General features: G+C 36.0%; 1 protein-coding gene across 1 annotated transcript in view; it reads right to left on the reverse strand.

Moving 5' to 3' along the window:
- The window catches only part of LOC122800919 (probable cation-transporting ATPase 13A4), an 846,809-nt gene that overhangs the window by 45,467 nt on the left and 787,078 nt on the right, over positions 1–14,264 (reverse strand). Inside the window, exon 29 of the mRNA XM_044070278.1 lies at positions 8,853–8,933. Coding sequence (XP_043926213.1) covers positions 8,853–8,933 — 81 coding nt within the window. The remainder of the gene's footprint in view (positions 1–8,852; positions 8,934–14,264) is intronic.

Here is a 14,264-nt window from a genome sequence, read left to right on the forward strand (position 1 = left end):
AAAGGTGTCTGTGGTAGTGAGAATATTCACACCTATAGCACCTTCTTTGTATATTTCCATTTAATACCCATAACTCTTTATGGCAAAGTGTCGTTTTTTTAGGGGGGTTGCTTCCTTAACTGAGTGACTCACCAAATAGTAAAGGAAAACTTATGAAAGGGCAACATGCAAGAAACAACAAGATATAAATACTGTCAGTATATAAAGACTGCAGTGAAGATATTGAGCATTGTTTGCCAGTTTGTTGTTTATATTTACATTTACGTTGTTATAAGTGAGTGGGCTGCATGTTATTGTGATATATAATGTGAAATGTCAGGGAGCGAGGCAGAAAACTATACTACAGTCCATGTGCGATGCATTGCACTGGAGAAGTCCTAGATTTTTGTTAGTAATTATGAAGATATGTAATATCCCTATGTGTACATTAATATTTCTAAAACCAAATGAATACTCTTTGTATTATTACTTATGCATATAAGCATATCTTTCACATGTATGCAAATGTCTCAATAAGAAAATATTTAGGAAGGAACTAACAAAAAAGTGGTAATGGCATTGTATGTAGGTTGTACTTTCTAAGTGACAAACTATTGCATGACCACAGATGAAATCTGAGAGTTTGAAGAAATATTTCACTGATACTTACATTGTCAGTTGTACAGCCTGAGAAATGTAAAGTGTTATTTATGTTATTAATTATGCAGGTGAACCTATAGCTTTTGCCATGACTGATCACCCAAGTTAGGTTAGAGTCTGATGGCAACCAGTTTTGACTCCTGATACTGTGAGATGGTTACTCTGAAAACCACTTTCATCAAACTGCATTTGTCCTTTTCTGCAATATTTTGGGATTGTGGGGTTTGTATTTGTAAGTTATTTTTATTGATTTTTATTTGACATTTCTTAACCGGGTTGGTCCATCTTAGCCAGAAGCTCATTTTCAGTGGAGACCTGAGGAGAAAAGCTCCAAAGTACACACAAACATAAAATAAAAATTCCATAAACATAATGATACAGAGTAAAATACCAAACCCAAGGAGACACGTTCCAGTATACATACAAAAGCACAATACATTAAATGTTATATGGAGAAATTCCCATTACAATAATATACAATGTAGTAAAAGGTAAATATAATTTGTATAACAAAAATATCACCAGAAAAATAGAAGGAACAAATATAACAGATTTGATGAAGAGTGGGACAAATAGAGAGGAGGTATTGACTACAGAGATGTCAAGTGGGAACTTAGCATGGGCAGGACCAAGTTTTTAGGAGGTAGTGTTGTATCTCTTTTTTTTTAAACTGATGTTGTTGAGAAATATTTCTTATGTTTGGGGGAGGTATGTTCCAAACATCTGCTATAGAGTACTTGTAAATGGACTTTCTGATGTTCTTTTTGGGTTTATAGATGTCGATAAGTTAGGAGGTATGGAAGGGTCTACTATAGGAGCTGCAGTGGGCTTGCCCCAGTAAAAAAAGCATTTTGCTTTGAGTTCACCAAAAGTAGTTTTCAGCTTAATGACTTGTAATATTAAACTCAGATTTATGGAATTTGTAGAGTCATCATAAATCTTTGTGGTTGTTGCTTAAAAGGCAATTTGCTGCAGCCGTTGGAAATCTAACCAAATTCATTCAGTTGACTTGAGACACTCTGGTTAGCTGGAGTGAGTGTGTGAGTTGCTCATTGATGTCTTTGGTTATTAGTTTTGGGTAGCTGAGAACTTCAGGAAATCTAATTTAAAAATATGTAGCTCCAGTTGTATTTATGAGACATTAATGGATTCTTGTGTCTATGTTCTCTGCCTAGAATTTAGAATGGCTTTTGAATGAAGTGTTCTGATTTTGCCATATATGCCTTTAATCCACTGTGGCCAGTTGCTTTGTTGTAAATCAGATAGATAATATTCTTTAAAGCTGCCTATTTTCAGGACTATTGTTTTATTCATAGAAAAAGGTAATCCTTTAAAAGGGCTGCCCCCTTACCTGTGCTTATATAGCTGATAAACAGATGTCAATCTTCAATCATCTTTGGACTGATGCCAAAGGCATTAGGACTGCTTATCAGATGAAGCTTTCCCAGCATGCCTGGGGACCTCATCCTTCCCTTCATTCATTATTGATATTTCAGTCTCCATTTCCTCTATCCTGTGATTAATGAACAGTCAGAAGAAAACTGCCTCAGGTGGTCTAGTTCTTATCAGTAAAAATATTTGTCTGAAACTGTTTCTCTTGTGTTTTTTTTCTCTGAGAAAGTCAACATTTCCTCTTTCTGCTCCACTAGGCTTTTCACTCATCATACTGCCTTTGTCATGGTTTAGGGAATGTGCAAGCAGGTGAGACATTCCACTTGCTAATAAGTACACAAGCTATAACTTTTCTCACTGATCCATATGTGCCATTGGCATCATCAGACAGACCGTTTTATTATCAAGGACTTTATGATTCATTCAAGCAGAGTGTTCAGCTGTCCAAAATTCAGACTCTTCATCTTCTGCTTCTGAAAGCTTCGGCCCTTATGAAAAAAAAACTTTTCTCAAAATGTTATTTTTCACTACTGCTTTGCATTTGTACCTGTATTGGCTCCGCCTAAGACTGTTCTGAAAGAAAGACAGGTCCTAAAGTTAATCACACACATAACTTTTTTTTTTTTTTAATTAGAGTCGGAGTTCAAACTATAACTATCATAGAATCCACACTTCAGTTATAATACCACCACATCAGTCTATACTGAACATACCTAAATCCTTTCACTATTCAGTTTACTATGAATTTAATTTAAATACATGAGGAGAAGAGAATCTTTGTTTTCAGTCAAGGTGGTCAAATGTTTCCTCCCTCAGTCCTTCAGATACAAGGCATGAGAAGAGCCTGAATCTTTCCCTTTTGCCATGCTTATTGCCATTTTTGGTGTCATTGTGGCTCAGTGTCTGTTCTGCCAGCAGCAATCTTGTACTGTTAAAATCAATTCATTTATTATGCCTGACTTAAGTGGCTTGTAGTAAAGCTGTCTTCTAGAAAGTTATTTTGAGTTTAATGACTGACTTTATAGTGACAGCATTGCATTTTATTCTAGGGAGCCAACTGCAGTACATAGCTTTTGGGTTCTAATTTCCACTGTCACTCTATACGTTCATCCAAATAACATCTCCCTGGCTCATATTAGCATCCCTGCCCATAGTTTAAAAGACAAATAGTGATATATTCTTGTGTAATCTTACACTATTCTGGTCTCCCACTATACATTTGTGATAAATGTGTTCATATATGATGCCAGAAATTAAAAAAAAAAAAAAAAACGTAAAACTCTCAGGTTGCCAAGTACAACATTTGTTTTTAACTATCTAAGCAAGATTTTATTGTCTTTTTCTTGTCTTCCTGTGACATCCAGAAGTGTCCCCAGAATTTGAAGTGTTCTCTACTGTATATGCAAAAATATATAGGCTGTTGCAAGTAACACATACTCATGCCTTCAATTAAAGACTAAGGACAGAACACTATGCCAGCAAATGGCTACTTTGTTATTTGTTGCCATTCAGTAATTCCTGGTATGGTATATATGGACCAAAGGTAAGGCAACCAGAACAAAGATTTGACATCTGTCTTCCTGGTTACATGTTGATATCCAGTGTCATAGAGTAATATCTGCACCACAGACCTCTGAACTGTCCTTATTTTGGAGAGAGGTTCCTATTTTCAGGCCTGATTTACTTCAGCACAGGATGTCTCTGTTTCTAGAGGTATGTCCCTATTTTCAGGCTTGATTTACCCCTTCACACAATTTTCGAAATCTCCCTCATTAAATTTGATGTTTGAAGGTGTCTAGTACACACTAAAGGATCAGCATACCAGTGGCACCAAATACTTCAAAGACTCTTATATCTCCCTTTTACAGAATCAAAAATAAATTACATAGTGTGGTAATATTTAACAGTATCTCATTGATAATGTTCTTAATTTTTCTATCATTTCTGTCACTCTCATTTTTTTAAATGTGTTTCTGGGTAATATCCCACATTCCTACTGGAAGCAGTAAGAGTGATGTGCTATATGGTATTCAAATTTTATGTTAATTAGATGCCTGGATTTTTAGCTTGATGTATCTACTTTTCAAGGGCCTTTGTTCCTATTTTCAACATCTGTAGGTTGAGAAGTATGCTGCTCCAAAATGGTTGCATACTGTCTGGATAATAATGCACCTTAGGTTTGATGTCTTCCATACTGTTGGACTACCAAGAAGTTGAAATTAGAAGGGTGTTTTATGGCCCCTTCTTGCATGTGAAACCTATGCAACTGTATCTACTGTACTATTCTGTATCATATTTTATCTTCATGGCTGTTTTTCTTGTTAAGTATTTTTGGTTTGGATCTCCTGTGCATAGTATGGGGTATTATTCAAGCCTCAGGAAATTTTCCCTCAGGTCATATCCTGGCTGGTCTAAAGTGAGTGCCATTGGGTATACACTGGCTGACATTCAAGGCCTCTGTCCTACATGTTTTAGTCATGGACTATTTTTGTCCTTTTGGGTATGACCAAGCACGTACATGAGAGCATGTCTAGTCTGCAGTGCACTGTAGTTAAGGTTACTGTCTTTTGTTCAGATCACTGCTGCTTACCTGATTAATGGTGTCTAAGTTTGCACCAGTACAGGTGTATGACCCACCTGAATTCATTCTTGGGCCACGTGAGGCTCACTTCAACATGTGATTTTTATAGTGACTGGCTGGCTTCCATGTTTGCAAAATAAAATTATATTTTTTAAACTGCTTTGGAGTTCCAGTTCCTGCTACAACTCAGTGACATGGTAGATGATTCGATCCTCAGATGGACAGTTTATACTATTTAATCTTAATCAAGAGATTGTTGTATGAGTCATGCTCACTGGTACAAGTCAAAATTAACCTTCTTTAACTTTATGCAGCTTTGTGCATCTTGCATTCTGCGCAGGAGTATCTCCACCCCAAAACACTCCTAGTTGGGTCTAACAATGAGACAGTGGCTTGCTATCTGAACAAATAAAGGGAGGATGAAGCCCTGTTGGTCTTCTACTGCAGGCCATTTGATGTGTGAATAAGAACAGATCCAGTTTGTTAGTAAGATGGTTGTCCAGTATCCTCTGGAATCAAATATCCTAGCAGACATCCCGACTCACAGCTCCAGTCATGTTTTGGACACCAGGCTGAGTAGAAGAGATATCAAATTATTTATGAATTAAAACTGAGTGGAGGTTGCTTCCTTTGCTGAATGAGAGAGAGAGTGAGATAGTGCAAGACAGAAGAATTGCACATCCATTCCTTACTATTTTTCCCACCACTTCGCTTGTGAACAGAGGAAAGTGGACATATTCTACATGAAGGTATATTTGCCAAAACCCACCTTGTCTTTTCTCATCATTTACTGCATAATGACAAGTAATTAAGCTTAAGATGATCCTTATTTACCCAGTAATAATGCTGGTAGGTGTTGGCCAGGGTCTGGACTGAAAGGACCTCTCTGATTCACTTCACAATTGGGAGAGGATAAATATAATTGCAAGGCCAGACAGCTTCAGGAGAATTTCTCACTTCTATTGAGCGCCCTATGAGAGTCTTAAAAGAACAAAAAATATTCAGAAGTCCTCTACCAGACGCATGCATAATGCTAACTTTCTTCTGTTTGGACTACTAAGAGTCACCTTCACAAGTTCTCAGAATATGTGTAGGATTGCCTGATTTACTTACAACATCTCAGTGTTCCTTCAGCGTTCGATTCCATGTCACCCCCGTCGTTAGCTTTATTGACTGCGTATTGTATAATCTGATGATGCAGCATAGACTGATTATGCAGTATCTTAAAGTGAAATAACATCATGGATCCTTGGTTTAGAATCCAACCTGAGTGGCATCAGACTGCTAGGAAGAACCCAGAAGAAATTTATCAGAATGGATTGTGGGTGGCAGGAAAATATTGTGAATACGTTTTATAGAAGTTTGTGACCCTTCTAGGCAGTCAGCAGAAGGAGTATGGGTTATGATACAATATCATGTTGGGGAGCTGTTAGGATGTGAAGGTATTCTGAAGAGTAAGGATGGAAGGGAGCAAGTGGGTACAGGGGTTACAGGGTGCAGATTTTAAAGCTCATCTGGTCCACTGATATTCAAAAATAATTCTTCATGGAAAGGGTTGTGGACCCATAGAATGGACTAATGGAATGGATAGTAAAGACAAATCAAATCTGTAGAGCCATTCAGGTGGATGAGTGATGGTTGACAGAAGGGAAATAAGGCAGGAATTGCAGATAAAGGAAAATCAGATTAGGTAGGCAAATACTTTTCATATCCTGCATAATAATTGTATTGTAACTCTCCACTGTTGTTTTTTCCTTCTTTTTTTTTGCATTTCAGACTCTCTGTACTTATGTAGCTCCTGTACAGTGGTCCTTTGACTATAATAGTTTTGGTGTGCTATGACATTGTGTAACGTTTTGTTTTGCAGTTTAGGTTTTAGTTTGTTTTCTTTATTGTTTTTCCATTTACACTTTTTCTATTAGATACATTTATAGTTTAATTGCTTTCTGTTATTTTTACTCTTTTTCTAAGACGTGGCACCCTTCTTTCTGTTTTTTTTTTCCTGTCTGAGGCAGTGCTGCTCAAATGAATGCAAACACTGTTCTGTATAGTACATCATCTCAGATATGACCCAGTTGTGAGATATTGCATCCCTTGTAAACTGCTACACCATTACATTTCAGATTTGGTTGTGTCCTTTTCATGCTGTCATCTGTGATCATTGCCTTGTCCTAGTATGAGTGTTGCACACATAAAGCTATTCTTTATTGCATACAGGGAGGAATCATGCTCTCTGTTTTGTTATGCAGAAAAGGACAATGATACCCTACAAACAACAGTGCAATACTGTAGCGGGCCATCTCCACAGCAGTGCTAGATGCTAATGAGGCATCCTGGAGGAGACGCTGTTAAAGCAGCATGGTCTCTCTTGGCCACTCAAGGTGATGAACACAGCCAAAAGTCTACACTCATCCATCACAGTAGAGGTAAGTGTTGTGGAATTTAGTGGTCAGGTAGTGTTAAGGAAGTGTGTTTGTATGTGAGGAGCTACAAGTGTGTGTGTGTGTGTGTGTGTGTGTGTGTGTGTGTGTGTGTGTGTGTGTGTGTGTGTGTGTGTGTGTGTGTGTGTGTGTGCGTGTGTGTGTGTATACCTGCCAGGGAGGTCGCAGTATAATGGTTGGTGAGGGTGTAGGCTAGGTAAGAGTGTGAATGAAATGAATGTGTGTGTGTGTGTGTGTGTGTGTGTGTGTGTGTGTGTGTGTGTGTGTGTGTGTGTGTGTGTGTGTGTATATGTGCTTCTTTCTAAATCCCTGTGATAATGTATTGTGGGAAATAAAATCTTAGTAAAAAAATCAAAATAATGCCAATATGTCCACTGTCATCAGGCCATTTTGGGGTAGAATACATTTTAAAATATTAACAGATATGCTGTTGCAAGGGTATTAGTAGTGAGTGGTGTTACAAGGATATTAGTACTGCACTGAACATGAAGATTAAAAAAAAAAAAAACTTGTATGGGATCCCTGAAAATGATACAAACCTAAAAAATTGACAAGAAAAAAGAAAACTCAAAATAGTCAGAACAATAATATTGACAGCATTATGTGCATGCCCTGAGACAAAATCTTAAAGCATACAAATAAAAAACAATGATGTTTTCATTTAAGAGTGATTGGGATTTTGATATTGTATTTCTGTGAGACTGGTATAATGCTGAGTTTGGGGAATATGCCCTTTACCTGGTATTGTGCAATCTCGGAGCTGGCATATTTAATTAGTGGGGGTGTGGGTGCATGGGGTTCTTGTCTCAGCATAGATGTGTTTTTGTTTCTATGGGTAGAGTTTTGTGTAGGTGGATGAAATTCTTGGTGTTGATATTATTTTTTTTTGGCTACTTTAGGTTAACTTTTTTGAATGTTTTAGGTTTTGATGTTTGCAGTTGACCCATATATAATATGGTTTTCAGCTTTAGTAGTCCCTTAACATAGTTTAGTGGTGTGTTGCCATGTAGGTGTGACATTTCTTACAGCATTTTCTTCATGAATTTGTCTTTATGTAATATTTCTGGGAGCACTACCTTTTATCCGACAATGTTTTGTCAACACTTGAAGTACTGACTTGTCTTTATGATCTTTATAGAAAGTGATGCGGTGTTTGTGTTAGCTCTTGCTTTGTCACAGATGCGGTTTCATATCTGATGTGAAATGATTTGAAGGAGAGATTATCTTTTTAATATCTTTACTTTCCCTTTTCTTTGAGTATGTCTAACGATTTTAATATATTTAGACAGGTCTTATGTTGAGATGATTAGGGCTGAGCCCCCCAGCAACAACTTTGTTTAATGACTTTTGTGAGATGTATTAAGTTATGTATTGTATCTCTATCATTGTGAGATTTAAATGTTTACATTTTGAATACTTTTACATTTTAAGCTTATAAGACTTGCTCTTTCATTATAGATGTATTACAAATACATTGCAGAATACAGGATTTGGTATTTCCCATTTCGAAAAACAAATGTTCAAGAACTGATTTGCTACTTGTATCAAAATTATATTTTCCAATGTTATACCTTTAGCTGTAATGGCACATCTGCTCTGTATAGCTTCGTCATACCCAATCGGTTTTAGCAATGCATGTTCCATATTTCTAATATAATTATATGCTCATAAGTCATGTAATTTATCAGTGGATAGATATTAGCAGCTTTCTTTTGTTTTAATCTCATATTAGTAGAACCAGTTACTTGCTGATGTATGTAATTGTAAATGTGCTAATATGTGTAATTATAGGCACTTACCTCAACAATAAATGATGCAACCAGATTAATAATCAGCATGATAAGGATGTAAACCCTCCATAGAGTTGGCATGCACACAATCTGTAAACAACAGAATAAGATCTGTTTATCATTCATTCATGCATGCATGCATATATTCATTCATTTATTTTCCAGCCAAATAAATATACTGATTGGTATTGATCATTTTTATCCATGAGCTAGAGTGCAAAGTAAAGGCAGTAGTTATAGCAATGAAGACATTTTAGAGCAAGGAGAAGAATTCATTTTACAGAGGAGTACAAAACCCTAAACATGAGAATTTATCCTTTAAACTATGGAACATACAGTAAAAGAATACATATTATAAAAGGCTGCTGCATATAGTTATGTCACTGGCCTTAGGACTCTAAGCTGGCATGTTACTGCTGTTATAATTATGACCTTAGTACCTTAGTCATACTAGAATTGTGAAAGTATTCTCTACATGAGTAGCTGTCTGTAGCAATCTAGATTCAAAGTTTCCACTTATGAGACATCAACCGTTTGACACCAGAAAGTTGAGCAGAACTGTGTGTGTGTGTGTGTGTGTGTCTAAGTGGTATATAAGAAAAAACCCATCAGGGCCAGCCACTCAGCAGTCTGAATATTGAGTCTAAGTGATTTGGTCACTGTTGACGTGACTTCCCAAGCCCATGTACAAATGGGGAAAAAAGGGGGTTAATGCCTGATATGTTTATTTTAATATTTTTGACAAAAATCAGTTTTTCCACTTAATGTTTCAGAGTTACTGTAGCACGTTTTTGTTGTTGGAAGAATTTTATATCAAAAGTATATGTTATGTAAGTATTTAATGACAACACACACACACACACACACACACACACACACACACACACACACACACACACACAGAATGTACCCAGCAATTACAGTCATTTTCTTTACTGAATATAACTCAGATGTTTCACTGTGATGAAATGAAATATCATACAGTGCAACACATTGCAGTCCCACCATTGCTTCACAGCTGTCTCTGATTTTGCCTGATATTTTCAAAATAATGTTCTGGTATATTTCTGCATATTATAATCAGGCACTAAACCAGACATTATAATATCACACTTTGTATTGCTCAGAAAATTATGTTGATGCAAAACATGTTGTTCTATTAACTTTTTAAGCAAATTAGAGTAATATTTAAAAATTGTCCCTGATTTAAAGTATTTGTCCTCCTCCCCATTATTTTGATTTTGTCCAGAATTTGTGAGCAGAGAAGTTGAGGTGTGCACTTGCTTGGTTGCGCTCTCTCTCTCTCTCTCTCTCTCTCTCTCTTTGTGTCTTTCTGCAGAGCTGGATCATGGTCAAAGGAGACCCTTAGCAGGGTAATGTACTGGGTCCACTGCCCCAGCCATGCTAATATCCTATTACTTGGCCATCTCTCTCCAATTACTGTAAAACACTTTTTAAATTTGGCAGTGTGCCTGCTATTTTCCACTTTACTTTTATAATGATCACAGAGATTTGGATTTAATATAAAACTTTCATATCAAATTTTACAACACAACCCTGAGCCATTGGCTAAACAAAACATCCTCTCACACTGAAAACAGATTTAGCATGAGCAACAGTAAACTTCTCTTCCCTTGAAACTCATATTAATTTAAAATGCATCTGGTAACCCATAAAACTGCAGGAGATCAAGACGTGATTAGACTCATAGTCAAACAGCATACAGTGAAACATAATTTAGCAACTCTGTAAAGTGTGCAGGAAATCAAAAGACACATTTGTAATGCATTTGCTAACAGCCTGGAACAGCCCACTGGATACAAATGGTCATTTGTTGGGACACTCCAGGAACACTGTCTGGTGAAGTGATTTGGTCAGAGTCGCCTAGCTGATAAACAAAAAAGCTGAGGGACGCAAACCCTGTACTACATGAAGCAGCTCATTAACAGTCATATAATTATTTATCTGACTAAGTGAAAGACAAACTGTTGTAGCCCAACTCAGTGCATTTATACTGTCATGCCTGATCTACTCCCAAGTATTTATTTATCACTTTCATTTATAAAATGCAAACTTCTCAGAATAAAAGTTAAAAACTTGAACCTTAGTGGCCAACTCATTTATATATGCACTAAAAATCATGTGATAAAACTTGCCTCAGTTTGAAACCAGCATTTAAAGATATATTATATCTGCAGTTTCTAACACATGCATTTTCATATACATTCATTGCATACTGTCACACTGCACAGCTACACAAACGCATATTTACATATAATATAATATCAAGAAGATTGACTATCATTGTTTTCAAGGGTAGACAAATCCCGTCTTGACTGGAAAAACAAAAAACTAAAAAAACTAAGCAGAGATAAAAAGGAATATGAACAGGTGAGGGCATATCCCCAGCCCCCTTTAGGACAACAACCTTCTACTATTTCAAATAATGACAATGACTAGCTTGAAGATGAACCTAATATTGAATTTAACAATGATGATCATACAGCCTCACCCCCTTTATCCCAGCCCCCTCTGAGGAGGTTGGAATGGCTGATGAACCAGAGAGGGGTAGTTTATTACAACAACAGCAATTTCAGCTATGGTGGACAGAGGGGGAATGGACAGGGGAGAATGAGGGGGCGGGGAAGAACAAGGACTACTTACAACAGTCGCAACAATTACACAAACTAATAGATTTTATTGGTGACACTCTCCCACCTTGCACCATCCTATATAACAACAAGCGTGACTTTAAGATTTACAACTACAGTGGTGCCTCTTTGGACAGCAACATAGCTAACATTTGAGGTCTGTCTTTCGTACCGGCTCGTAATGCTGTGTTAGATTATATTCTTTATTAATTTAAAATGATTTACTATAAAGTTACATTTTGCTTTCTTTTTTAAAGCTTCAGATACAAGAACACTGGTTGAGAGCAGATATGTAAAACCCAGCACCTTTAACCCTGCATTGCATCCTATTGCCTTTGTACATGAGAAATTATGAGAGTTTGAAATCAGGAAATTGTTTTCGTATATTAAGCGACAGAAATATGATGGTAACAATTTAACTTATTCAGAATACATGACACTTAATGGTATTTGTAATAATAAGCAGTTACGGGTAATGAAACCTGATAAGGGCGGAGGCCTGGTTATTTTTAACAGCAATGATTATAAAAATAAGATGTTTACCATGTTATATTCACAGACATATAGGGAAGCAAGTGTGAATGAACTAAATATTGCATATCAAAAAAATGGTTGTGTTGCTTGAAAATTAACATAATTGAATTTAACTTTTTGCAGGTAAAATACCCAAAGCTACCAACAATATTTGGGATCCCAAATATTCATAAGGGTCTTATGGACCCACCTTTTAGACCTATAGTGGATGCTAAGGCATCAAAAACTTCTATGGTAGCCAAATTCATTGACCTAGAACTGAAAGACATATTAAAGAACTACAGTTATTGCATCAAGGACTCATGGGATTTCCTATGCAAACTTTCTAATGAGCTAGATAGTGACACCCTTATTTTTGTCACCATAGATATTAAGGATTTGTACTCACTTATTCCACACCACATGGGTATTGAGTGCTTTTACACCTTTTTATTGCATAACACAACCCTGAACCATGATCAGATTCTCACCATCAGGGCACTTATGGAAGTGGTCCTAGAGAACAACTTCATTACATCTGAACATCAAATATTTAAACAGTGTAGAGGAGTGTGCCCCCATTTTTGCAAATACAGTCTTGGCATATTGGGAAACAAAATTTGTCATCAATTTGCCATATTCCCAATATTGGAAACTTTATGGTAGATACCTGAACGATATTATTATTTTTTGGAAAGGTAGTTCTGAAAAACGAAATGAGTTTTTTTTAACTACATGTGTGGCACCACAATAATTTTGGAGTTTACAATCCATACAAGTACTGAGACTATTAATTTTGTGGATGTCACTATTGTAAAAGATAGAACTAGAGGGATATTCAACTCTACTATTTATAGAAAACCAACGTATTCTAACACACTGTTACATTTTACAAGCAGGCACCTCCTGCACCAAAAAAAGTCCCTGGTCAAGGGACAATGTGTTCGTCTTGCTAGAATGGTATCAGATAATGATGAATATGTTCTTCAGACCAATATTCTCAAAAATATGTTGATTAGTAGAGACTAACCCACACTGTTTATAGACAACATAGGTAATGAGGTAAATCAGAAAAGAGCTAGTGGACACTTCCTACCATTGCTGGGCTCATGACACACTAGCATGAATCCTATATCTAGTACTGCTAAATTGGATCATACGAATGCAAAGATTTTAACATTTAACAAGCAATATGGTAATATTAGAGAAATTATTACAAAAAACTGGTGTGTTTTTGATACCGACCCAGATTATAAGAAATTGGTGGGGGTGGGCCCACATATATCTTATAGAAAGGATGTAAGTATTAAAATTATGTTAGAAAAACCTAAGGATGATGAACTGTGTGGAAAAATGAGTAAATGAGGGCATTGCCCACAATTTAAATACATATTAGAGCAGAATGAAATCCATTTATCCCATTTTCGTACAATAAGGCTGAAAAAGAGATATAACTGTAACAGCAAACTGGTTATTTATATGGGTATTTGTCAAAAATGCCCATGTTTTTACATAGGTAAGATATAAAATAGCTTTAAAACCAGAATATATTAACATTAATATGATATCAGTAAAAAAGACTCCAAAAACACCTTAGCTGAACATATAATTCAACTTGCAGACCATTATTTTAAACATATTATTATAGATCATGTTGCTATAGGTGAAAGAGGAGGTCCTATAGATGATTTTGTGGAATTTAAGAAACTCAAATGGCAACTGCGAACCAACACAAGTTATCCAGGACTAAATGGTGTGGTTTCCATCAGTCCTATTTTGAGACTGAAAGCTAAGTTTGCTATGTAGGTATAATTATGTTCATGGGGCATACACTGTGTTAAAGTCAGCTTATTTTGTATACTATACATGTTATAGGTAGCATGATAGCTAGATTCACATATGTATTTATTTATTTACATATATAAGAATTTATCTAGTAAAGGTATTTTAATTATTTTAGCGATATTATATGTAAATATGTGTTTGTGTAGCTGAGCAGTGTGGCAGTATGCAATGAATGTATATAAAAATGCATGTGTTACAAACTGCAGATGTAATATATCTTTAAATGCTGGTTTCAAACTGAGGAAAGTTTTATCATATGGTTTTTAGTGCATATATAAATGAGTAGGCTACTATGGTTCAAGTTTTTTAGTTTTATTCTGGGGAAGTTTGTATTGTATAAAGAAAATTGATAAAAAATACTTGGGAGTGGATCAATTTGCCTTTTGCCTTCATGTGTGTTACTTCTACAGTT

The sequence above is a fragment of the Protopterus annectens genome, chromosome 4.part1 (genome assembly GCF_019279795.1).
Source record: "Protopterus annectens isolate FY-2018-M chromosome 4.part1, PAN1.0, whole genome shotgun sequence".
Classification (NCBI taxonomy): domain Eukaryota; kingdom Metazoa; phylum Chordata; order Ceratodontiformes; family Protopteridae; genus Protopterus; species Protopterus annectens.